Genomic DNA, 27,965 nt, shown 5'->3' with positions numbered 1-27,965 from the left:
CTCCACTGTGATGCAACACTAAAGCTCGATCTGGACTTGGAACCAGACTGAACAAACCTTCCTTTCACCACAAAGAAGAGAAGAGGCAACAGAAGAAGGTAAAAGAGCTTTATTAAGTTTCAATGCAACAGTAAACTGCAACTTTATCATATTACTATCTGATTGTACAGTTTGTGTTGCAGTACAATAGTCTTAAAATGTTGAAAGAACTTTTACATTGCCCACTAAAAGCCTTTTTTTCTTTTGCATGTTTCACATGAAGGAATACCAGTTTATACAACATTCAATCTTTCTGCAAAACCTCAGTGCTTAACAAGTCACATCTGCTTTGAATCACACGGCCTGTTCAGGGTTTTAGAAACATTTTGTGTGTCTATTCAAGCACTCAAGCGTGAAGTATTTTCCAGGGTAGAGGAATGAGTTACACACTGAAAAAAAAAAAGCTTTGCTGTAGGATTTTTTCACGCAGATTGGAAATTTCATAATTACAAATAAACAGGAAACACATTGATATTTTTAAGTATAAAGACTGAAATCATTTGTAAAACATAGGCTACTCCAGTAATCTTTGTTGAGTGCACTTTAAAATAAGGCCCTGGTGTCAGTTAATGCATGAACTAAAAGCAATGCAGTACATTTGTTACAATATTTCTTAATCTTTGTTAATGTTCATTTAAAAAAAAGAGTTTATGTTAGCTTGGGTCCATTAAATAATATTAACAGATACAACATTGTTATTAATAAATGCTTTACAAGTATTTTTTTACTGTTAGTTCATGTTAACTAGTGTAGTTAACTAATGCAAACAAATGAAACCTTGTTATAAAGTGTTACCAAAGAACAGTTTTTGTTGATGAAATTACAGTTTCATTGTGTCATATTAAAGGGCAAGTTCACCCAAAAATGAAAATTCTGTCATTTATTACTCACACTCATGTCGTTCCAAACCTGTAGGACATTTGTTCATCTTCGGAACATAAAAAGATCTTTTTAATGAAATCTGAGAGCTTTCTGTCCCTCCATTGACAGCTATGCAACTACCACTTTGACCCTTCAAAAAGCTCATAAAGAGATCGTAAAACTAATCCATATGAATTGAACGGTTTAGTCCAAATTTTCTGAAGACACTTGATCACTTTATATGGTGAACAGATTGAATTTACATAAACGTTCATCAACGTACACAGCAGTTGTGGTAAACAGAAGCTCAAACATGTTCACTTGACGTGCGAGAACCAATGAGGTTCATTCTCGAGTTGTGCATCATGTTTGAGCTTCAGCAAGAACCAATGAGGTTCATTCTCATGTTACGCAGCACGTTTGAGCTTCAGCAAGAACCAATGAGGTTCATTCTCGTGTTACGCATCATGTTTGAGCTTCAGCAAGAACCAATGAGGTTCATTCTCGTGTTACGCAGCACGTTTAAGCTTCTGTAAGAACCAATGAGGTTCATTCTCATGTTACGCATCACGTTTGAGCTTCAGCAAGAACCAATGAGGTTCATTCTCGTGTTACACATCACGTTTAAGCTTCTGTAAGAACCAATGAGGTTCATTCTCATGTTACGCATCACGTTTGAGCTTCAGCAAGAACCAATGAGGTTCATTCTCGTGTTACGCATCATGTTTGAGCTTCAGCAAGAACCAATGAGGTTCATTCTCGTGTTACGCATCACGTTTGAGCTTCGGCAAGAGGTTTGTTCACGCACGTCAAGCAGGTTCGGTTGAGCTTCTGTTTATGTTCGCTAATCAATGTTTATATGTGAACAAAAGCCCAAATTCAGTCTGACAGAAAGCTCTTAGATTTCATCAAAAAGATCTTAATGATGAACAAAAGTCTTGCAGGTTTGGAACGACATGAGGGTGGGTAATTAATGACAGAATTTTCATATTTGAGTGAACTAACCATTTAAATCTGTCTTGTAAACATTAGTGTTTTTATGTGCACTAGGGAGCGATGAAGGTCCTCAAAGCTTCACACTGTCTTCTGGCTCTATCTATACTCTTCGCCACCGATCTTCCCTCCGCTCTGGCTGGAAAGATCCTTGTTTTCCCAGTAGACGGAAGCCACTGGGTCAACATGAACATACTGATTGGCGTCCTTCACTCCAGCGGTCACGAGGTCACCGTGGTGCGAACCGCCAGCAGCTGGTACGTCAAAGAGGATTCCCCGCACTACACGGCCATAACCGTGACCCTCCCGGAGCCCATTAACATCGAGCAGCCAGATTTCTTCATCTCGTTCCTGAGTGAAATGCTCAAGATACAGGAACAAGGAGGATCCCCACTTGCATTCGTGCAGTTCTATAGGCAGATGCTGACGAATCTCTACGACATGCATCGGCAGGCAAGTCAGATGGTTGTGGAGATTTTTGAAAACCCTGTGCTGATGAAACAGCTGTATGAGGGACGTTACGACGTGGTCCTTACCGACCCGGGTCTGCCTACGGGTGTGCTGGTGGCTCATAAACTCGGATTACCCATGGTGTACAATGTGAGATGGATCACGAGTGGAGAAGGGCACTTTGTTGTCGCACCTTCTCCGGTTTCATACGTCCCTGCAGCAGGGAGCCAACTATCGAACCACATGTCTTTTGGGGAAAGAGTCAAGAATCTCTTCCATTATGTGCTGAACATGTACATCGACCAGTTCATTGTCAGACCAGAGTATGACAAACTAGTCGCACACTACTTTGGACCCGAAACTGATTTCTACCACTTGCTGCAAGGTGCGGATATTTGGCTCATGAGGTCGGATTTCGTCTTCGAGTTCCCGCGTCCAACCATGCCCAACGTCGTCTACATCGGAGGCTTCCAGTGCAAACCCTCCAAGCCATTACCGCCAGACCTGGAGGAGTTTGTGAAAGGTTCAGGTGAACACGGGGTGGTTGTAATGTCACTAGGTACGCTCGTGAAAGCTCTTCCTAGTGAAATCACATCTAAAATCGCTGCCGGATTTGCTCAGCTTCCCCAGCGAGTCATATGGAGGCACTTAGGAGAACGTCCTCATAATCTGGGCAACAACACTCTTCTGGTGAATTGGTTTCCTCAGAACGACTTGCTAGGTCACCCGAAAACACGTGCATTTGTTGCTCACGGTGGAACGAATGGCATTTATGAGTCTATCTACCATGGTGTTCCAGTGGTTGGGATTCCCTTGCTTTTTGACCAATTCGAGAATATGTTGCGTCTCCAGGTACGAGGGGCCGCTAAAGTACTCGACGCTACCAAACTGGACAGCCGGAGCTTTATGGCGGCAGTGCAGGAAGTTTTACATCAGCCGTCATACAGGGAAAACATGCAGCGTCTGTCTAGGTTACACAAAGACCAGCCTACACAACCTCAGGACAGCGCCCTCTATTGGATAGAGTATGTAATGCGGCACAAGGGAGCAGCACATTTACGCACTGAGTCTTATAAGATGCCCTGGTACTCATATCACTCTTTAGACGTAATGGCATTTTTGCTAGCAGTGGTGCTGACAGTAGGGGGAGCTGTGATTCTTACAATACGCTATCTGTGTGTGTGTCTGTGCAGGAGAAAGAAATCAAAACTTGAGTGAAGCATTATTGAATATTTGATGAACAATAATAACACTTTCTATTAAGTCTGTATTTATAATGTATTGTGAGGGTATTCCTAAGACATTATAATGCTTGTGTATACTTTCATGCATACTCTCATGAATAAGTATAAAAGCTATTTATACAATTTGTGGTTATAATCATGTGTAACACACGATGAACACCATGTTATATCCATTTAATTTATAATGGATTATAAATCCTATATCTTTGCATTGCTTTAGATCTGCACAGTATCTTACTACATTTAATACGTGTTTTTTACTGCTTAAAGTAAAGCGACAAATACAGTTTTCTTGTTAAAGGCTTTATAATGTGCTCATACTTATTTAGAGGTGCTGCTTGTTTGCTTTTAGTAAACGTAAAAAAGGCTAGATCTCTCTTTAAACAGCCATAGATATTATGAAGTGGAAATGAGACATTAAACTTAAGGTAAACTCATCTTTATGTGAAAAAGACATAAGATTTTTTACTATACTATTTGTTGTTATATAATAAGATATATTTATATAATTTTATTATGTTTGTATATATAAACTGTATATATATTCATGAGAATAATTACATATTATGCCTATGCATGCATTGTAATGTAATACTCTTATAATGCATTAAATACAAGCTTCATAATGAGGAAAGTGTCCCCAGAATTTTGTTTAATGGTTTTTTAGGTTTACAGTTGTGACCAAGTTGCTATACATTTTCAAACTGTATTAATAGCTGTAAACTAATATACAACACCTGAATAAAGTCTAGCAGGGCATTCTGTTTTTCAGAATTAATAGTTCAGAGTCACAATATATTTATATCATGATCATAAATCAGACTATTAGTCAAAAGTGTGTAGCAAAATCACACACCCACTGCATCTCTTTTATTTACAGTAATTACACCATGAAGCACATGAATTTATACATTTGTGAGTTGACTTTAAAGGGACAGTTCAACTAAAAACTGAAAACTGGGTCATCATTCACCCTCAATTCTTTCCAATCTTGTATTATTTTTATCTACTACAAAACACAAAAGAAAATAATTTGAAGAATATTAGGGTTCAGACATCAACTTCAAAATATCTTCTTTAGAAGAATGAAATGAATACAGGTTTTGGAATGACATAAGGGTGAGCAAGTGATGACAGCATTTTTAATTTTGAGTGAAATATCACTTTAACTCATTTAAGCTGGGGGATAATTGCTAAAGTCAGTCCCTTAAACTACTCTTCCAGACCACAATGTACACTATGAGGGGTATGAGGAGGATGGGCAGCAGCGTGGTTACGAGCACGACTCCAGCCGGTGCGTCAGATAAATCCTCTTCATTGCTACAAAAGCTGAAGTACTGCTGATGTATCCTGACGAACAGCTGCTCCACCACACGATTAGGGTAGTAGCATTTTAAAGCAGCGGATACAAACTCCATACACGCAGTTAACTCGTTGTAGCTTCTGGAAGTAGGAGAAAAAGATACAAAGTGAGTTGTGTGACAGAGTTTCTGTACAAAAACAAACACACACACACAAATATCCATCAAAAATGAATGGGGGGGGGGGGTGCATTGGATTGATCAAACGTGACATATTTCAAATAATTGCTGTTCTTTTGAACTTTCTTTTCATCAAAGAATCCTGAAAAACTGTATCACGGGTGCCCCATAAATATGAAGCAGCACAACTATTTTCAATATTGATAATAAGACATTTAGATCAGCAGCAAATCAGCATGTTAGAATGATTTCTGAAGGATCATGTGACACTGAAGACTGGAGTAATGATGCTGAAAATTCAGCTTTGATCTTAAATTGAAATACTATCTCACAATATTACTGTTTTTCTGTATTTTTGATTAAATGCATGCAGTTTTGGTGAGTATAAAAGCCTTTTACTGACTGCACTACACAAAGTCTGCACTACCGTTTTTGCACTACAAAGAGCATTTGTCCATAAGTGGCACAAATAACTCAAATCACTCTGTCACAACAAAAACACACTCTTATCTATGTTTACGTAGAAAACGGAAATGTCTCTCATTGTTTAATGGATCAGAAGGTCTCCCAGTCTCATAGTTAGCAATCAGGTTTCAAGATTAGCTCAGCTCTTCCCCACACATCCTTCAATTGTTTCTCTGACCATTTCCTTTCTTTGTGTATTTGCCATGTAGCTATGCATTTCACATTTCTCAGTAGCGCTTGTGCAGAAGATAAGCACTGTATAGAAAGGTTGATTTTAGAATGTGTTGCACAGCAATCAAAAGCAATGCACAACGAGGCCGAATAAAAAGATTAAATGTGATGGTTTTTAAAGCAACATCAAAAATGCATATGAAAATTACAAAAGCATGATGGTAAACAGATCAAATCCTTGCTTAATAAATCAACAAAGCATTATCAAAGCAATATTAGCTCCTTTTGTTTTGAAATATCAGTTTATATAGAAATATGGTGTAGTTTGTCATTTTAGGTTAAGTCACAGGTGAATAAGCTCTGGCTTACCTTATCACCATCTCCATACTACACCAGTTCTCTTTTCCTAGTACACTCATGTTGTTATTGAAAGTCACACAGCACAGTTCCTCGGTATAATTCTTCAACAGCTCCTCATAACAGTGACTGTACACTGTAAAAAAATGATCGTGATTTTAACAGTAAAAGACTATAAAAATGCTACAGTGAAAAACTGTTTCTTGAAAAACTGAAAAATTGGTTAACAGAATGTTTCCTTACTATATACGGTAAATAACTGTGATAGATCTAACGGTACATTTAATGTTAGTTTACATTAAAATACCATTAAATTTACAGTTTTTGGAAGTGAAAACGAACAAGTCATTGTATCATTTACAGTAAAAACAAACGTTTTTTGACATTGACATTCCCACAATTCTCTTCGTGACACTTCACATTTTATGTATTTTTGTTAAAATAACTACGTTTCGTCACAGTTTTCTTAGTTTTTTTCTAATCAGTTATGTACATTAGGGTTTTATGTTACATTTAATGTTGTTAAATTAATGTTTATTGTATTTTTCAAATTTCATGTGTGTTACCATGGTGGTATTTAGTGTTTGTGTGAATGACACTGTGTGTAGCTTCTACATCTATTAGTATTAACTTTCTTGTGGAGGAACTGCTTGTGACGAGCTTTGATTGATCATGTGACTCTCATTACTACTGTGATTGGTGGTTGTCAGTGTAATACAATGGTACAAAACAGATATTAATACTTCAACAAGTCGGTAAATTAACATTATGTCAGATAATGAAATATGGTTTATTACTGTAAATATAAATATACTGTAAATATGTTGCTACCGTATTTTTTACAGGAAATTTCTGGTAACCACAGCTGCCATTTTTTTTTTTACAGTGTAGAGAAAGTCTTGATTATGAAAATCCTCTGAGCCACAGGAGATTCATTTAATAGTGACACAAGCGATCTTTAAAGTCTAATAGCTCACATACTCCCTAAAGTGTCACAAAACTCTCTTACCGTTGTCCTCGTACGTGCCGTTGTATGTCTCTGAAAGAGTGAAAAATGTGATTATGAATGTGCTTGCGATGAGATGATGGAGGTGTAAATAATGCTGACATTACGTACCATTGCTTAAAGATACATTTAGTTCTTTCTGTGTATTTTCAGTTTGGACTCTGTGACTCTTATCTGGAGAAAAAAGAACATTAAGGATCATTTTCTATTTCTATAATTGATGCATTTCAATATAGGCTGAATAATGGATTAAAGTGTTTAAGAGCTATATAAAAAATGTAACAAAAAAAATACTTTAGCGTTCAATTTTAATAGCTTTTCCACTTTAACTGTATTCAATTACAAATCCAGCTTTGTGAATTAAAATCTTTTTGACAGAAACTTTAATTTTAGATTATTTTAGTGCACCAAGAGCCACACTGTTGAGTGCAATTTACTTCTCATGGATTATGTCAATTTTCTTTCATCCAAATAATAATCAGAAAGAAATAAGAAATATATTATTGCTCAGATGTTCACTTTCATAGCTCATCAGACTTTATTAAATTATAATCTTTGTCTCATCCTAAAATGATTTAAACAAAACAAATGAGATATTCACATGCACTAAGAGTATAGAGATATATAATGAACATATCAAAGAAATGTTTGAGTTCATACTGAGATATCTCACATGTGATTACACATTTGAAACATTGAGACGTGAGATTTTTGAGAAGAGTAAGTGAGAAGCAGGAGATCTAAGCAAAGGTCTCTGTTTATAGGAGAAATAACTGAGAAATGTAGTTGGTCCCTTACCTCCAGAAGCTGTTCCGTTACCTTGTGTCGTTTGACCTGAGAATATAGAAATCAGCATTTTAATGATCATCCATGTTGCTATAGACATTCGTTAACACAACAAATTATGATAAATCTGTTCTTATGCAATCAGGTTGGTAGTTTGGTAGCTCAAAAATCAATGGTTCAAAGAAAGGCTTGTAATGTGGTTTCATGTCTCCTGGAGAACATCTTGAATGTCCAAAAGTGATTGCATCACTGTCAGATGTTCATTCTGAGGTAAACTCATGGGTTATCTCAGATCTTAGACTGAAGATCTCCTACCACAGGTCATAGACGAATCCAGCAACAGCAAAAGTAGTCCAGAGAGATAAAACATAGTGCAAGACAAATAAAGAATGGCAACTACAGAGTGAGTGAGCTGTTAAGTGAATCAATGGACGTGACTTTCCTGTGGCTGGAGCATTTAACAGGAGAAACAAAAAGGGGAGGAACACAGGGAGACTGTGTGTGTGTGTGTGTGTGTGTGTGTGTGTGTGTGTGTGTGTGTGTGTGTGTGCGTGCGTGCGTGCGTGCGTGCGTGCGTGCGTGCGTGTGTGTGTGTGTGTGTGTGTGTGTGTGAGTGGCTAAAGGAAATACCCCACCCATTACAATCCTCTCGGAGTTCATGGATAGTTTGGGATGAGACATTTCTTAGGAGCTCCATTCCTGGAGCAACAGGAGTGTTTGTGTGTGCATATAGTGGAGCCAGAGCAATTGCCTTCCTACCCTGATAAGAGTTTTCTCAGTGGACAGTGGGAATTATATAACTTAATTATAGGATTACATGATTCCTACCGCTAATTTCAAATGGCTTTCAACATAACTTTCACGATGTAAGTATATGTTTTAGTATCAGATATGTTTCATTAGCATTCAATGCAAAACTTGGCCATTTGGTTTTTCTCTTAGAAAAAAGGGTTAAAAAAATAGAACCCAAGGGTTCTAGACTCAGATTTAAAGAACCCTTTATGGTAAAAAGGGTCTAAATAAGGAGAAAGATTTTGATTGTTTAAAAGCTTGGTTTTTTTTTTGGTGATACAAATATATTTACAATCTGCTTAACTGATGAAATTTGTATCAAAATTAAAAATTAAAACAAAATCTATGAATTGATCCCCATGATGGGAACCACCATATATGAAGTGCCTGACTGAACCCTTTAAGGTTCGAACCCTTTCTTCTAAGAGTGCGGTTACATGTATTCTATATGATTGTTGATTATCGTTAGATTGGCTAGCGTGTATGTGTCAGTGTGGTAAATGCACTCTGTTTCCGACCTAGAATCGCCCCCATGTTGGCTAACATGTTATAAGTTTTGTACCGGGGTTTCAGAGACACATTTTGTTTCCGTTATGTTAAGACAAATGACTATAAATCAACTTTTATTATTTACTTTCCCTATTTTATAGCATTAGTAAATGATATCTTTTGTCTGTGAAAGACAGCTTGTATTATAAAAGAAATAAACATCTCTTGAAGACCACTTCTTTTGATTCGTGAATAATTTATTGCACTAGAATTTAATTTTACCACAATTTCAGTGTAAGCAGGCTCTTGTGGTTTGGAAGTGTGACTCAAACTTTAGAGTTCTGCAGTTTTATATTTCCTTTCAGACTGACACCTTTCCCTAGTTTCTTTAAATTGTACAGTGCATTAATAGTGCTGGCAGTTATGCTGTAGCCACCGCTAATTTAGTTTCATTCTCTTGCTGACGGAAATAAAAAATAAGCTATGTAATGAACAGTAATTGTTTTTTTTACTAGTCTAACCAAATTCCCGTACATATATTCACACAGTATTCTGAGATAAATAAAGCTTTCCATCATAATGCAATCATCATTACAGTGACAGGAACATTTAGAGAGTCAGAGTAATCCAACATTATCATCATGGTAATGAACACACTTCCCATAAACCTCTGTTTGTTAAGTGAATTATGTCACAGGCACAAACAGCAGGATTAAGAAATTTCTTGGGACGTTCTTCAATTGCATGATCATTGCAAAAATATGAACCTTTTTGCTGACCAGTTACAGCTTTTATGCTTTAAGCAGTAAACAAATGGACAGCTAATTTCATACATGATGTAATGCAATAAACTATAAATTCAAGAAGACGCAAGAACATTCAACACAGAATTTCATTTTCATCTGCAACACATTATTTTTTTTGTGTTTTTTTTGCATCCGCTCAAGATGTGCCGTCAGGGGATCTCCAAACCTAGGAGTCTATATTTAAACATGCATGTTTTTTGCGGAGAATCGTTATTCTGAACACACGGGAGATACTTTATCTCCTTTACATACATATACATACTTTATCTAAAAGGTCTTATATTCACAACAAATCATAAGAAGAGATTTAATTTATAATTTTTGTTCATATTAATCCAAATAAATAAAACAAGCCCACTCTAATGATGAGAAAACTTTAAATTAATATTTTCAATAGACTTGCGTGGCTGATCGTATAGTTTTCACAGTCTAAAAACTGTCATTACTTCAAAAACAAGTATGGTGAGGTTTAAAAGTATGAAATTACACTAAAAGTTTTTAGATTTTCTTTTGTATTTAAACCTAGAAATAAACTGTAATAAATGTATTTATTTAAAAATATATATAAACAAACAAATACTAAAGAAATTCTCAAATTCATGTACATTTTAATAAGAATAATATAAATAATACACTTTATTTATTGAGCACTTTTAAAGCTGAATAGTATAAAGTGTTATACAAAAACGAGCTTCACAAAATAAACAATCAGGGAGACATAATAAAATAAACACAACATAAAAAAAGATCCAAAACACACAAAAATAATTCACAAAGTAATAATAGTCTATACACATAGGTTTTTTAACTTATTTAAAAAAATAAGTTTTTGTATCCCTTGACAGGCTATTTCATAACTTTAGAGCCTTCACTGCAAAAGCTCTGTCACAGACATCTAACTTTAATAAAGTTTTAAAAGTTCCGCTAAATACTTTGGCTCCAAACCATGTAGTGCTTTACAAGTATATACTATACAAGTCAATAATAATATCTTAAAATCAACCCTAAAATGAATTGGGAAGCAATGCAATGAAGCTAAAACTGGAGTAATATTATTAAAAGACCTAGTTCGTGACAGTGGCATTTTGTACTATTGAAGCAGTGATAAAATGTGTAGATTTAATGATGATTAAATGATGATGCCTCGCCTTGGAAATATGTCTTAAATGATAAGAACACGACTGAACCAACTTCTTAACGAGATATTCAAAAGTCAGATTGGTGTCAAAATAAACACCCAATTTTTTCACTGCCTGCTGAATATTGGGGAACACCTGATGCTCCATCTGACCGATTATCACAACTTTTTAAGATGAATCAGTATTTAATTGCAGAAAATGTCAAGCCATCGAGTTTTTATATCTGCTAAGCATGCTTGGAGGAAATCTAAGCTTGGAAGACCATCTTAGCAGTGAAAATTATATTATATTTCCGGACCACGGATCCAAGAGCTAACCTATAAATTGAAAACAAAAACGGTCCTAACAGGGAGCCTTGCATAACCCCACAGTTGCTTTTTACTAATTTACTGTTAAACTGATAATATTATATGAGGAAAGTGTTTTACTAAATAAAATATAAAACAGAAGCATTTTCACTAGTGGTGTCAGACTTTTGGACATCAGTTTATTTAGATCTGTTTCTCAGTTGTTTAGATGGATAACTGTGCAGACTCCTGCCTCTGTCATTGCTGTAAACTGTGATTTTTGACATTAAATAACACTCCAGTTAAAGTGTCAAATGCAACAGGACTCATTTCTGCAGTAACTCACAGGAAATGGGCCATAGCTGGTGTGGCAGTGTTGCCACTACTAAACATCTGTCACATCCTGTCACATATTACACAAAAAGCTGCCCTATACTGATCAATATCCTTTTTATGGGCACAGTTGTCTGAATGGCATCCAGGACTCTGCGCAAACAGTCCCATGTGTGCATGTCTAAATGCATCCAGCAGCCCGTATCTGTGAGGAAATGCTCTGTCCATGGCCAAAAACAAGATAACAATAAAAGAAAAAACTTAAAATGAAAAACACAGCATAAGAAAGTGCTGATCTGAAAACATTCTAGGGTGTGAAATTAACAACCGCCACCAGCCAAATGTTGCCGCATTTTACACAGTTGTGGCCAATTTTGCTTATTCGCGTATTTTGCTTATCTGGTGACCGGTAAGATGTCTAAACCTAACAAAAATGAAAGAAAATGTTTGCACTGATCTACTGAGTTGAATTAATCTATTAATGAGTTGAATTAATCTACTTTAATGTATTGAGTGAACTTAAAATGTCAAGTTGCCATGCATTCAAATGAATTAAAATCATTGCAACAATTATCTATTTAGATAATAGCTTTATGTTGTATTGAGTTGTATTAAAAACAATTGTCTTACACAGTTACACATTCTTGTGCAGAGTTGTGGTTGTAATCTTATAGATTGATGACACAAACCCTCACGGGACATTCAATAAAACTATGTATTTCTGGGAAGAGGGTAAATTGGGCAGTACCACAAAATCATGTGTTTGGACAAAAAAAAAAAAATGCATTTATCCAATCTGCTGCTGTGCTTGTTGGTTTGCATTACACATAGTATAAAAGCCCCATAATATAAAAATCATAAAATAAAAAGCTCCATAATATAAAAGTTCCTAAAGGTCCCTTCAGAATAGCAAGTAAAACAAGTTTCTCCAACAGAATTTACTTGATCTGAGTACAGATTTACATTCAGCAAGCACTGTCACTGCTTTAAAAAACAAAACAAAAACTTGTCCAGTTGCACCAAGTGAGCATACTTCCTGTGCCACTCGATAACGCACCTCGTGCCGAGACAGCATTGAAGCGGCTGCACAAAATAGCTCATAAGCCCAGAGAGTTTCATTTAATTTCACACATACTGCTAATGACTTGATTGCAATCACACACAACTTAGTTTAAAATCACATAGGCCTAAAGCAAGAAATGCAGAATGCAACAAATATATAAAAAAAGGATTTTGCAATAAAAAAGCCTAATTCAAAAGTGTACGAGTTCTTTATAAATGATTAAAAGTTTAGTTTTCAGGCATCTTTTGTGTGATGTTAGAAGTATATTTTTTTGTTATCGAAACACTGACTCTAAAACCTAGTTAGCAGCCTTTCTGGTTACTGCTATCTTCAACAGCACTCCTCACATGAAGGCTTTTCATGAAGTTTGATGATAGCATAATGTACAAATTAAACTTCTCGGAGCAGTCATTTACATTGAAAACCTCATGCCAGCAGTTTGCAGCCTAAATTAAATCCAATACCTGCCACAACAAAAAACAAGGTCAAATGTAATGTGTGTGTGTATGTGTGTGTGTGTTTCTAATGAACTGTGCATGGTATGCTTCAAGTAAACATTGTACCCATCAACGACCAAGCCAACCACAAACTACTGAAAACAAAACAGAGAAACGGGTGGGAAAGAGAGAAAGGGTGGAGAGAGAAGATGTGCCATCTGAGAGTCATGTGAATTTCACTTTTTCACACACATCTGGTTCACTATCTTTGTGGGGACTCTCCATAGACATAATGGTTTTTATACTTTACAAACGGTATATTCTATCTCCTTACACTAACCCAACCCCTAAACCTACCCATCACAGAAAACTTTCTGCATTTTTACATTTCCAAAAAAACTCATTTTGTATGATTTATAAGCTTGTGTACCCATGGGGACACGGGTCCCAACGAGTCTGCGTGCATTCAGTTTGAAGTCCCCACTGGGATAGAAACACACACACACACACACACACACACACACACACACACACACACACACACACACACACACACACACAAACAGGCGCACATATCTTTGTGGGGACTCTCCATAGACGTAATGGTTTTTATACAGTACAAACGGTATATTCTATCTCCTTACACTAACCCAACCCCTAAACCTACCCATCACAGAAAACTTTCTGCATTTTTACATTTCCAAAAAAACTCATTTTGTATGATTTATAAGCTTGTGTACCCATGGGGACACGGGTCCCAACGAGTCTGCGTGCATTCAGGTTGAAGTCCCCACTGGGATAGAAACACACACACACACACACACACACACAAACAGGCACACATATCTTTGTGGGGACTCTCCATAGACGTAATGGTTTTTATACAGTACAAACGGTATATTCTATCTCCTTACACTAACCCAACCCCTAAACCAACCCATCACAGAAAACTTTCTGCATTTTTACATTTCCAAAAAAACTAATTTTGTATGATTTATAAGCTTGTGTACCCATGGGGACACGGGTCCCAATGAGTCTGTGTGCATTCAGGTTGAAGTCCCCACAATTGAATGAACATTAAGCTTATTATATATACTTACCACAAAAGTAAATAGCTGGACTCGAAAGTTGAACTGAAATTAAATGTATTAGAATTTTCTCTATGGATTATGTTTCTGAATAGAATGCTTTACCTACTTTGTTCTGCAAAGATAATGCTTCTCATTTACAAGTTTAAAAGGTTGTGGTGTTTTGTTGCTGCGCTCATACACCCTTGTAGAGCTGACCTCAGATTCCACTGATTAAAACCTACAATGTAACCACAGTATACCCTACATGGTCTCTGCGCTTTGGGAAACCAGTATGACATTCTGCTGAACTCAAGACCAACCCAAAAGACCCAGACCAGTTAAACAAACATCTCCCATGCCAGATGTCATAATGTCAGATGTCAAATACATGTCACTCACAATGAACTGCTACCAAACATCTGCTGGCAAATGTCAGTGAATTATATTTAAAATGGAAAATAATGTTAAATATACATAAATTATTTATTTAATTACACACACACAGACACATGGGCCTATATATATATATATATATATATATATATTATATATATATATAGGCCCATGTGTCTGTGTGTGTGTAGTTAATTAAATAATTTATAGGCCTATATGTATATTTAACATTATTTTCTGCATACAAACACACACACACATACAGTGAGGAAAATAAGTATTTGAACACCCTGCTATTTTGCAAGTTCTCCCACTTGGAAATCATGGAGGGGTCTGAAATTGTCATCGTACGTGCATGTCCACTGTGAGAGACATAATCTAAAAAAAAAAAATAATCCAGAAATCCCAATATTTGATTTTTTAACTATTTATTTGTTATGTTATGTTTCTTTATTATATGTTATGTTTCTTTATTATCCCCAAGGGGCAATTTGTTCCACAGCAGCCATTGGCACAACCAACACATAAATACAGTAAAAGATTCAACAAAATGAACAATAAGTTGTTCAAAAAAAGAAAAAAATAAATAACACAATTAACCCATAGATATCATCCCGGAAAGTTACAAATTGCGATGTTTAGACCTTATTTGTATGATACAGCTGCAAATAAGTATTTGAACACCTGTCTATCAGCTAGAATTCTGACCCTCAAAGACCTGTTAGTCTGCCTTTAAAATGTCCACCTCCACTCCATTTATTATCCTAAATTAGATGCACCTGTTTGAGGTCGTTAGCTGCATAAAGACACCTGTCCACCCCATACAATCAGTAAGAATCCAACTACTAACATGGCCAAGACCAAAGAGCTGTCCAAAGACACTAGAGACAAAATTGTACACCTCCACAAGGCTGGAAAGGGCTACTGGGAAATTGCCAAGCAGCTTGGTGAAAAAAGGTCCACTGTTGGAGCAATCATTAGAAAATGGAAGAAGCTAAACATGACTGCCAGTCTCCCTCGGACTGGGGCTCCATGCAAGATCTCACCTCGTGGGGTCTCAATGATCCTAAGAAAGGTGAGAAATCAGCCCAGAACTACACGGGAGGAGCTGGTCAATGACCTGAAAAGAGCTGGGACCACCGTTTCCAAGGTTACTGTTGGTAATACACTAAGACGTCATGGTTTGAAATCATGCATGGCACGGAAGGAACAACCTCCTTCCCTCAGTTAGAGCATTGAAGATGGGTCGAGGCTGGGTCTTCCAACATGACAATGACCCGAAGCACACAGCCAGGATAACCAAGGAGTGGCTCTGTAAGAAGCATATCAAGGTTCTGGCGTGGCCTAGCCAGTCTCCAGACCTAAACCCAATAGAGAATCTTTAGAGGGTGCTCAAACTCCGTGTTTCTCAGCGACAGCCCAGAAACCTGACTGATCTAGAGAAGATCTGTGTGGAGGAGTGGGCCAAAATCCCTCCTGCAGTGTGTGCAAACCTGGTGAAAAACTACAGGAAACGTTTGACCTCTGTAATTGCAAACAAAGGCTACTGTACCAAATATTAACATTGATTTTCTCAGGTGTTCAAATACTTATTTTCCTCACTGTATATATATATATATATATATATATATATATATATATATATATATATATATATATATATATATATATATATATATATATAGGCCCATGTGTCTGTGTGTGTTAAATAAATAATTTATAGGCCTATATGTATATTTAACATTATTTTCTGCATACACACACACACACACACACATATATATATATATATATATATATATATATATATATATATATATATATATATATATATATATATATATCGCAAAAATATAACTATATATTAAAAAAATAATAATTACATCTGACTCCATAAATGAAAAAGGTATTAATCTGAGCATCATTAAATGTTTGATTATTCCTTTTAACTCTTTACTTATATTTTACCCGTTCATATTAGTAAGCTATGTCGCTCAGAGGTCCTCACGCCTTCTGTTTAAAGCGGGTCTCACGATCACAAGCTCGTCAGTTTTGGTCACTAAACAGAGGTACTTGGCTATATACCTGAGATCGGTCGCATTCACGCTTACACAATCAAAGATACTTTGGTATAGCCCCCGTGATTGCATACACTAGAAATTAAAGTAACATTTACTTCAGTAGAGGTATGGCCACTACTACAGGTATAAGTCAACCAACATTGCTCATCTTTTGGATTGGCCATGCCGTGGTTTTCCACGCACACTTATCTAAAGTAACATTAAATTAAAACAGAGGTGACATGCAGCATTTTTGCTGTACTAAACGGAAATTCCCTTCTTGTCTTTGCGAACCACGTACACTTGAATTAGTGCCAAATATTAGTCGTCACTAATCTGACGTGTTAACTGATATAAACTTGTGGTAACATTCAAATCCGTTTACTTGTGAAAACAATTTCAGAGTCAGTCGGAAAAAAATCAAATGTAACAATTCATTATGTCAGGTAAATGTATCATGCCAATTTCATAATCAGTTCAAAGATAATAAATACAAAACATCAAATGCTCTGGAATAAAGAGAGAAGATGCGAAACCTGACATTATAAAATACATATATAAAATACACTCCGCATCACGGGATGATTTGAGTTACAAATCGAGCTGAACCTTCTTCAGCATCTCCCTAAATACTCAGACCAAGGCAGAAACCTCTTTTCAAATGTAAACATGAGTTCACGGTGGGAACTTGCGTTAATCACCGTCCCAGACTTACTAGCAGTTAACAAGATATCTCTAAACTCTCACATCTTATTACCTTTTTGGTTTACTTCTGTGGGAATGAGACATTACCAGTCGCACTGAGACATTTCAAATACCAAACATGTATAATACTGTGTGATAATTGTTCATATTAAACCATATAGATTTTTGGGTGAATATAGATAGGGATGGGTGAAGGGAATGATGTGTACATTGGGACGTGATCAACTCAAGTGTGATCGTTCCTCGAAAGGGGATGGTAAAATATAGCAAGAGAGGTCAAATGTTAATTTCCTTTGTTTTTCAGAAAGTAGCCCTCTCTTCCAGTTTCTCCAGTCTTACATTTTTCTGCTTATTACAGATTATTTGATGCAGTAAGTTCAGATTGCTGAAAAGAACATTTTTATAAAACGTCCTGAACGGAAGTCGACATATAGTACAGCAATGCAACGTGCAACATGCACAGCGATGGCATGAAATGACACAAAATGGTGCATATATTAATGTGGATATCACCACTGTGCTTATTTAAGTTTTACAGATATTTTGGTTTTTGCATCAATCTTAGGGTGTTCTAAGAAATCAACAACCTTACTTAAACACGCCTCCTTCTGAGAAGTTTATTGCCTTCTTTGTGCGTTGGATGTTTTGGTGTGAAATGTGGGGCAATGCAAAGTCAGCAAAACAAAGAAGTGAAAGCCCAAATAGGCAGAGCACCATCCTTCTCTCAGAGTGACACTTGCCCACCAAACAGCAGAGAACTTCAGACACAAACCACTGAGGTCTGAATTACATAGAGACTCATAACACAAGAGGTCCTGAAGATCTGCACTCAGAGGTGAGTCAAAGCAGGTTTGTCCTATATTGAATTTGAAACTTGCCAGGTTAACAGATGTCCACGCACACTAAGCATTATGATAGATAGATAAATAGATAGATATTTCTTCACACTGATTCTGCATTATTATCTGTGATTTATGCTGAAATCAAAAAATGTTTTGCAGACATGTACTATTTCCATTTCAAATAAATATATTTTAATAATATTGGTTGTTAATAGTTTTATTTCTATTAACAATCATATTCATGTCTATGATTTTTTTGACAGAACCTATGGTTTAGTATACTAACGCATTATGTATGCATGTGTATATATGTATTTATATATAGGCTATGTATATATATATAAATTGTATCGATGCAGAAAGATTGATATACTGTTTTTATAATTATTGACTTAAATAAAAAAAAATGCTGCACCTAATAATAATTAAATTAACAATCATTGCAAAGAAATATTTTTTGTTACTGTATTTTTACCAGGTTTGCTCATTAAAGGGTTAATACTTTAATTACAGAGCACAAAATAGAACGATAAAATATTTTATGATAAATAAAAATGTATACACTGTTCATTAATTATGACAAAAACTATTACAAAAAACATTTTGTATTCAGAGATGAATGTGCATGTTTTTATATATTAAAACATACTTTTTCTGTCCCGTTCTTTTTATTGCTGCAACTGATAAAATGTTGACTTTTCACCATCATATGCGAAATAATAAAATATCTTGATATTCTGGTTCAGACTTGCAAGCGTTTAATAAAAATAGTAAATTATTAAAAATATATATTTAAATATGTACATTTATGATGCTCTCTTAAAATCACATTATTTAACTGCCACACAATTTTAGGAGTTAAGAAGTGTTGCTTGCAGCCCTTGCTTCTGTTTTTTATTTTCTCATTAAAATTGACCATTGTTCTTCTATAGTAGTACCATACATTTGTAGATCATGGTAACCATGCATGACTCTTCACTACCACGGTAAAGCAACAACAACAACAACAACAACAACAACAACAAACTGTAGGTTCTCTATAAACCTACTGTATGTGTTATGTTGTTAAAAACAGTAGCCCAAACATTTAGTATAAATATAAATGCAAAATAAATAAATGCAAAAAAGAAAAGAAAAAAAAAACTGCCATAGCTTCTAAACAAAAACATAGTGTAATTACATTGCATTGCTCCTCTGAGACATTTAATACATTTATAGGCCTACATGACTGTATTAATATAAATATAATTCATCTATTTTTAGAATGTGCTTAGAGGGCACCATGTTCATATTAAACATGTTAAACTGAACTTACGAATCATTCAAACAAATTCAAAGCATCATAACTTTGCCACTATATCGGTTAATCAATATCCACACCTTCAAAAGTAAACTCAAGAGTAAAAAAAGTGATGCATTTTATTTAAAGCACTGTTTATGAAAACACCTTTCATGTATTATATTCATAATAGTTTTGATTGGGTAAATGTTTGATTGCTTACGGTTGTTTCTGAGGCTGAATAGCCATAGGCTTTAACATCTGATGCAGTCCTAAGATTCTTCATCATCCTCACAAGCAGAGAGCCTCACACACAGCAGCCTGTCTCTCCACAGAAACATATCTCACTTCATTCTGCTCTTTTATCTTCACTTCTGCTCAAATAAAGACTCCGTTCCCCGTGATGGGGTTTTAAAGCGCGTTGGCACGCGATGCTGACTGAAAGCACGAGCGGGGTGGCATGATTCACGCCAACGTCTGTCTGACTGTGACACGCGATGAGTAGTGGAATGAGTACAATTTCACTTTAGACGTTATTTAAAGATTTCTAACACAGATATTGCGTGCTCCCATTCACCACAAAAACACACCTGAAACTAAAGGTGACATTTAATCCCTGAAACATCTGTCTCCAGTGCGCGCGGGTAACTATAGCCCTACGGTTGTTATTGTCAGCCGCACGACTTTACGATCTTGTTTTTCTAGCATGGTTATGCAGTTCTAAAGAAAAAGTATTTTTTGTCTTCTTTTTTGTCTTTAAAAAAATACCCTAATGAATCTTATACAAATATATAAGACTCTATTAGATGTTCAAAAATATATTTTATTTTATTTGTTTAAATGTAGCCTACGTGTAAACAATCAGAACAACACACACACACACACATATATATATTATATATATATATATATATGCAAAGAGTGAACTCGTGAATCGTGATAGAGTCAGCCAGTGTAAATAAAACTGGAAACCAGTCAATGAAACCCCCTGTGCATCCCAAAACACTTTTTAGTTTATGCCATTTACTAAAACAACGCATACATTTATTATTGGTTCAATTTAAAAACCGTAATAAAAAGCTGTGCTGAGACGTGAAGATGTGTTTAGAATAGAAGCCTATGCTATTTATTTTCCAGCATTCTTTGGTTATTTATTTTCCAGCATTCTTTGGTCATTTATTTTCCAGCATTTTTTTTTACCTACAAAACTCCTTTTTACATTACATTTTACATAAAAATTTGCTACAAAATCTGCTGGATAGCCAGTGCTAAAGTTATGACATTTTTACAGAAGCAGCCAAGCAGGGATCCCGTAATTAAATCAATCACTACACAAGGAAACCGCTCAGATTTCTGCTCTTTTAATGCCACACATGTGAGACTGTGAAGATCTCAAGATGATTGATGTCTAACTAACCCGAACTGGTTTGCTTAAAAAGAAAAAAAATCGACAAATGTGTAACTTGTGTAACACTATTGATTACATGGTAATTTTAGCATCTCTGATTTGCTCAGAGATTATTCACGACAGTTTAGAAACATGACCTTTAAAGAGCGCCTCTAGTGGAAAGCATGCAACAAAACAACCTTAATTCCTGTCTTCACATATGAAATGAAAGTCAGATGGTTTTTTTAAATCTAATATATATATATTGTGTGTGTGTGTATGTATATATATATGTGTGTGTGTTTGAGTAACATAGGCTTTAATGGCCCATTTAGTAAGAATAATGAGCTCACAATCAAGTGTAATAAACAATGTAATAAAATGATGACTAAGACATACAAATACACATTCCTTAAAAGCCTGATGGATCATATTTGATACTCACATTTTAACATGACTTTTCACAAATAAAATATTTTATTATCACAGATCATGGAATAATGGATAATCAAGTAGGCTAAATCTAAATTGTTTTGTCCATTAAATGTTCATCTTGAAATATTACCAACAATATAAAAGTTACTTTTACTGTATAAACAAGCAAAAATGTAGACATATTTGAAATGACACTAAAATGCACAAACCTACTTTGACTCATTGGAAGAATGAGCTGAATCTTTTAAGTAAGTCTCTTAAACTTGTGGAGGAAAAGAAAGCCCTTAAATTGTTTTCTTTACTTGAAACATTTAAATTAATTTGAAATGGCCCCGGTAAGTTTTGTTCATTTGTTTTTTTTTTTTTTTTTTTTTTTACTGCTTTTGTTTTGTAGCTTTATTTATAATCTCAGGTATGCTTTATATTGTATTGTTATTGCTGATTTTGCTCAATCTTTACTGTAGTATATGAGAATATGCTTAACTGTTTAATGCCTTGTATGTTTGTAATTATTTTCATTTAATAAAAAAAAAAAAAAAAAATGACACTAAAATGCCTTATACTTCCTAAAATGTGAACTACCAATGAGAGCACACAATGCACAAAGTGTTTATTTTAGAAAACGTTACGTTGATCATTCAAAGGCGTTAGAAATTCATGTAAATAGGTTTTATATGGTTCACCTTCCACACAATAAGCACACCTGATGAGCGGTTTCCGCTTCTCTCCCATGTTTTTACAGGTATGGCGAGCTCTGATTCAACTACAGAAGATTTCATGTTATATGCAGGCCTAACTATCGACTATGGGTTTGACAACTACACTGACGTTGGCTTGACCGATGACAACTCCACTGACGTTGCAGAGCTTTGTGAAGCCAGCAGTGAGCAGGAGCTGACCATCACTGCTGTCCAGACCACCATCTTCATCATCGTCTTCATCTTAGGTGTAATTGGAAACGGGCTGGTCATTGCAACCTTCGCGCTGTACCGCCGTCTACGTCTACGCTGCATGACCGACGTCTTCCTCTTCTTCCTGGCTCTGTCCGACATGCTGCTCCTGCTGACTCTTCCGTTACAGACGGGAGAGACGCTGATCGGCAGCTGGGAGTTCGGAGAGGCCATGTGCAAGCTAAACCGTGGCATGTACGCCATCAACACCTACAGCGGTCTGCTGTTGTTAGCGTGTATTAGCGTTGATCGCTATTTAGTGGTGGTTCGCACCAGGGCCGTGCGTAAGAAGAGTTCTGGCACGCTGTTTTACAGCACACTGTCTGCGTTAGGCGTCACAGTAACCTCAGTCTTCCTGAGCCTGCCAGACCTGCGCTTCAGCTCCATAGACATTAACATGGGTTCAAACTTGTGCGATATGAAAGTTTGGGGCGACGAAGTGAGTAAATGGAAGCTGTGGGCCCAGATAGCGAAGATTGCAGGATTTTGCATCCCTTGTGTGGCGATGGTGGTGTGTTACGGTGCGATCGGACGCGTGCTGATCCGTGCCGGTGGGAATTGCTGGCGTAGACAGAGGACCCTGCGTTTGATGGCACTGCTGGTGGTTCTTTTCCTGGTTTTCCAGCTACCGTACACCGTGGTGCTGCTGTTTAAAGTATTCACACCCACACCGAAACTCTGCGACGAGTGGACCAGGTTCCACCTGCAGGAAAACGTGACGCGCAATCTGGCCTACGTGAGGTGCTGCCTGAACCCTTTGCTGTATGCGCTGGTTGGCGTCCGATTCCGAAACGACATTATCAGGCTGTTGACGGATGCCGGGTGTGTGTGCGCGTGTGTGTCCCATGTAACACCTCATCATGAAAACGGAAGCTCTGTAACACCGTCCTCTCCGGCTGCAACCTTACTTTCACCCGTCTCTTCTACTTACCCATCTGTGAAGAACACACCTGCCCTGGACACACCTGCCGCAAACACTGCCCAAATGTTCACTTTTCCCACAACTATATCTGGAAAAGGGACTTCGGTCATGAGCTGGTGTCATCAATTGATTTAGATATCAGACAATCTGAAATAAATAATTTCTCAGTTTAAAACCATAATGAGATGCAATGTGCATGTGCACCAAAAAAAATCTTATATAACTAAAAATATATCTGAAATCTCATAGAGTCTCATGCTGTATGCTTTTTGATGTATTTTTCTCTATTTTAAGTTTTAAGAATGTTAGGTTTCAATAACAACAATTTCTAAATTTCAGCAATTTTTCTTTTCATTTCATTTCATTTTCCAACAACAGCACTGTCTCTCTGAAACTTCACCATCCAAAGACACGTCAGCAAACACAGACAGATTCAAGGATTCACAGTAGAGCATTTCTTTTGGGTAAAAAAGGCTTTTTCATTCATATCTATCAAGTGAGGACATTATGTAATCCAAAAAAGAATTGCTGTAAATATATTGTGCACGCATTTTTTAACCATTAAAATAAATCCTTTTGTTGTACATGTTATTCTCTGCAATTTCAATTTCATTTCTGTATCTTCTCTTTACCTGTATCCTCTGCTACTGACAGAAACAGCAAGAGAGAGAATATAAGTAGCTATAAATTAACCTTTTTTATAATTATTTCATAATGATGAGTTGAAATAAATGGAAATCTATGAAAATAAATTTCTTTGAGCACTTAATTCTTGTTACTATAGCTTATTTTGAATATCTAAAACATTACAGCAGGCATTTTATAAGCATGTTAGCGCCTCCTTGAGGTGAAATCTGAGTGAAGAAATAAAATATTGGATAAACTTTGGCATTAACTAATATAAATTATATTTATTAAGGTTTATTAAGGCTGAAAAGATAGCAGTGACTTAACTCAATTTTACCTCAGCAATTTACAACTGACACTAAAGTAAAACGTGTTCTCTTCTACATACATAAACCCATTTTTTACCATCATGATAAACCGTTAATGATAATTTCAACTTTTTCGAGGCCGAATATCAAACAAATCAAATATCAAACGCCGAGCCAACTTTGTTGCACTGCCTGTTCCAGTTTGTTCCTCATGCATATTTTGATCTGACAAACCTAAAGTAGATTAACAGAAGGTAAAACGCTGTTTATCACTGTAAAGGGTGGAAGTTGAAAAAGCAATATTCACACAGTAAGTTAAAAGTCTTCAAAACAGCAACTAAGTTATCTGTTACACAATTTTGGATTTATGAACTATAAATATTCAGGTGTATCACTGCATCATTAACGTAGGCCTACCTGTCTTGTTTACATGCAGTGCGGCCGGATCCTTCTTGCTGCTGCTAAATGTTTATTTCACTGACTTTTAGTATTTTGTTCTTCACATAGCTTTACTTACACATTTTGTTATCAAGCTTACGTGTCTTTTTCTTCAAAGAAATGCATTTGTTATGCAGTTTATTTATACATCATCCGGATATAATAACGGAGTCTCAGGTAAAATCAGCGCAGGGACACAATCTCACAGCCAGAGGGCGCTGATGAGCATGATGAATTGCGTTTATCGACATGATACTTCTAACTATTCGAATGAACTTTAACTAATCTTTTAAGTGTTATTTAATTAAGTAATGCCAGTTAATTTTATTAATGAAAGTTACTCTGAAGTGTTACAGATATGTGTTAAAGTTGTAATTGATTTGGGACATATGACAATATATGATGGAAAAAGAGAAGAGTTATTTGTAATAGCTAAAGGGAATTGTCTAACTCCAAATAATATCAGCATAAGCTTAAGCTTGAATGCAGTTAAGTATTTGAGAGAGAAAATGAATGCAGAGGGAAAAGAAATTGAAAGCAGGTATTATCTTATAACGCCACGAGATGGCGTAGTTGCGCTCGCGCAGGCTGACGTCAGTGGGAGGCGACACTCACGCAGGATGACGTCGGTGGGGCGCGCGTGATTCGAGAACTGGTGCTGAGTCCCAATTCGCCTACTTATACTACGACCTAAAAGTATGTACTTTTTTTGTGATGAAAAAGTACATACTTTTGAGTGTGTAGCAAAAAAAGTATGCACGTTCTGGGACATACTTCGATGACGTCATGCAACGTGAACTTGAACGTGGTTGCCTAGTTACGCACACCTCGACTGTTAACAAAACATTTAACATTTCATCATTCTTATATATCCAATATAATTTTATTTAGCTACTATTCCCATCTTTTTTCCACAATACATTTACAATGTGTTTACCAAATTGAGGAGTGAAGTAGGGCGTCGTCGTAGATCAACCAAACGCAGGTCGTTTGTGAGGCTGTCATGATATGTAAATGAGTCACCTATTGCCACCCTGCTAAATGTAATGTTGGGGTCACGGGGCGTGGTCAAGTTCAGATAAAAAAGGTGATGGCTGAAAACTACCAGAGGTCTCAGGTCTCTTCCATAAAGCACAACAAAAGGTCTCTTCCATAAAGCACAACAAAACATGGTGTCAGAAGTAAAGTACTAAAGAAAATATAGCGAAATAAGAGTAACGAAAATGGAAGGACTAAAGCCACCTGCAGGACTTGATCTACTGCACGGTAATTTGTCGGAAAACTGGAGAAGATTTCGGCAAAGATTTGAGCTGTATCTAGACGCGACTGGAAGCGCTAGCAAACCAGCCAAGGTAAAGTCCTCACTATTTCTGCATATAGCCGGTGAAGAAGCGGTTGAAGTATACAATACCTTCACGTTCGAAGATGATGATGAAAAACATAATCTGTCGAAAATAATGGAGAAATTCGAAGATTACTGTAACCCGAAAAAGAATATAACCTATGAGAGGTACAAGTTTTTCACGTGTGTGCAAGGGGACATGCCCATTAGCCAATACATCACAGAACTAAAGCTAAAAGCGAAGTCATGCGAGTTTGGACTGTTGCAAGAATCTCTTATAAGAGATCGAGTTGTCTGTGGAATCACGTCAGAAGCAATGAGAGAGAGACTTTTAAGAGAAGTTGACATTAGTCTCGAAAAAGCTACTCAGCTGTGTATCACGTCAGAAGTGACAAAAGCTCAGATGAAGCAAATGCATGACGAGGATCACAACGCACATGCCTCTGCACGTGAAAGCAAGCATGTTGATGCAGTGAAACAAAAGCAGACACGTAAAAACGAGCAACGAAATAAATACAAACTGAATAAAAAAGACAAAGCAAGCACTTTTAATTGCAATAGATGTGGAACAGAGCATGCATCACGCAATTGCCCCGCATATGGCAAACAGTGCAAGAACTGTGATAAAATGAACCACTTTGCAAAGATGTGTAAATCGAAGAAAGTGCATGCGGTTGATGATGACGTCACAGATCAGAGACCTAGTCTGTTCGTTGGTGCAGTGCAAACGCAGACAGGGACAGATGAATGGACAGTTGACTTGAAATTGGAGCACAAACATGTCAAATTTAAACTAGACACTGGTGCGCAAGCCAATGTAATCCCGTACAGCCTGCTGCGAAGAATGGGAAAAAAGAACATATTAAGACCCACAAATGTGAAACTGTCAACTTACACCGGAGACAAAATACCTGTGAAAGGAAAGTGTAACTGGGCAGTGAAATACAAAAAGAAAACACATATACTGGAATTCATTGTTGTGAAATCAAATGCAAAGCCAATATTAGGAATTCATGCATGTGAGCAAATGGGGCTCATACAGATAGTGATGGAATTGAACAAAAGTGACCAAATGGATATCTTCACGGAGTATGCTGATGTTTTTGAGGGCATAGGTTGCCTGGAGGGAGAGCACACAATCCGAATAAATGAAAAGGTGGTTCCGAAAGTGCATCCACCTAGGAAAATTCCAGTGACCCTGAGAGAAAACCTGAAAACAGAACTCAGCAGAATGGAAAAAATTAAAGTAATAGCGAAAATCGACGAGCCCACTCAGTGGGTCAACCCCATTGTGATTGTTGAAAAGTCTAATGGGAAATTAAGAATTTGTTTAGATCCCCGAGATCTCAACACAGCCGTAATGAGAGAACACTACCAGCTTCCAACAGTAGAGGAAATAACGAGCAGACTCTCAAAAGCCAAATACTTTACAGTGTTGGATGCAAGTTCAGGTTTTTGGCAACTGAAATTAGATGAAGCCAGCTCTCGCCTTTGTACATTCAATACTCCTTTTGGCCGCTACAGATTCCTTCGACTCCCATTTGGGGTAAGCTCAGCCCCAGAAGTTTTTCACCGGACGGTGAAGCAACTTTTTGAGGGAATTGAAGGTGTTGAGACATACATTGATGATCTTTTGATCTGGGGAGAAACAAAAGCACAGCATGATTATAGACTGAGGCAAGTGTTAGAGAGATCAAGGGTCAAGAACTTTAAGCTGAATAAAGAGAAATGCAAGATATGCTTAGAGGAAATCAAATATCTTGGTCACATCTTCGCTAAGGATGGTTTGAAACCAGATCAGACCAAAATAGAGGCTGTCAGAAAAATGCCCACACCTGAATGCAAAAAGGATGTGGAAAGATTTCTAGGTATGGTCACTTATCTCGCAAAGTTCATTCCAAACATGTCACAACATACGGAGCCATTGCGTGAACTTACCAGAGATGATGTTGCCTGGCAGTGGGAGGAGGAACACCAGTGTGCATTCAACAAATTGAAAACAATGCTC

The 27,965-nt window shown here is 36.6% G+C and overlaps 3 protein-coding genes across 5 annotated transcripts; 2 read left to right on the top strand and 1 right to left on the bottom strand.

Moving 5' to 3' along the window:
* LOC308682917 (UDP-glucuronosyltransferase 2A1-like) lies at positions 1-4,208 on the top strand. The gene is made up of 2 exons (XM_081352905.1): positions 1-98; positions 1,951-4,208. Exon 2 carries the CDS (start codon positions 1,957-1,959, stop codon positions 3,559-3,561), a length of 1,605 nt encoding a protein of 534 aa, XP_081209031.1. The 5' UTR covers positions 1-98; positions 1,951-1,956; the 3' UTR covers positions 3,562-4,208.
* Positions 4,201-24,834, bottom strand: LOC308682920 (receptor activity-modifying protein 1). 2 transcript variants are annotated; one of them, XM_081352910.1, is made up of 7 exons: positions 24,595-24,834; positions 23,252-23,389; positions 7,866-7,901; positions 7,179-7,241; positions 7,071-7,100; positions 6,074-6,197; positions 4,201-5,030 (listed from the first exon to the last, which is right to left on the bottom strand). In XM_081352910.1, exons 2-7 carry the CDS (start codon positions 23,253-23,255, stop codon positions 4,787-4,789), a joined length of 501 nt encoding a protein of 166 aa, XP_081209036.1. In that variant the 5' UTR covers positions 23,256-23,389; positions 24,595-24,834; the 3' UTR covers positions 4,201-4,786. The 2 variants fall into 2 exon arrangements, with proteins under 2 accessions (XP_081209036.1, XP_081209035.1); XM_081352909.1 differs by lacking the exons at positions 23,252-23,389; positions 24,595-24,834 and adding an exon at positions 8,169-8,360.
* ccr10 (chemokine (C-C motif) receptor 10) lies at positions 8,505-23,827 on the top strand. Of its 2 annotated transcripts, none has more exons than XM_081352907.1 (2): positions 8,505-8,719; positions 22,113-23,825. In XM_081352907.1, exon 2 carries the CDS (start codon positions 22,115-22,117, stop codon positions 23,375-23,377), a length of 1,263 nt encoding a protein of 420 aa, XP_081209033.1. In that variant the 5' UTR covers positions 8,505-8,719; positions 22,113-22,114; the 3' UTR covers positions 23,378-23,825. The 2 variants fall into 2 exon arrangements, with proteins under 2 accessions (XP_081209033.1, XP_081209032.1); XM_081352906.1 differs by lacking the exon at positions 8,505-8,719 and adding an exon at positions 18,180-18,262 and having other exon boundaries at positions 22,113-23,827.
* Positions 24,835-27,965: the final 3,131 nt, after the last annotated feature.

This window comes from Scardinius erythrophthalmus (genome assembly GCF_964197995.2).
Source record: "Scardinius erythrophthalmus genome assembly, chromosome: 22".
Lineage (NCBI taxonomy): Eukaryota > Metazoa > Chordata > Actinopteri > Cypriniformes > Leuciscidae > Scardinius > Scardinius erythrophthalmus.
This window is presented reverse-complemented; position numbering and strand designations above follow the sequence as displayed.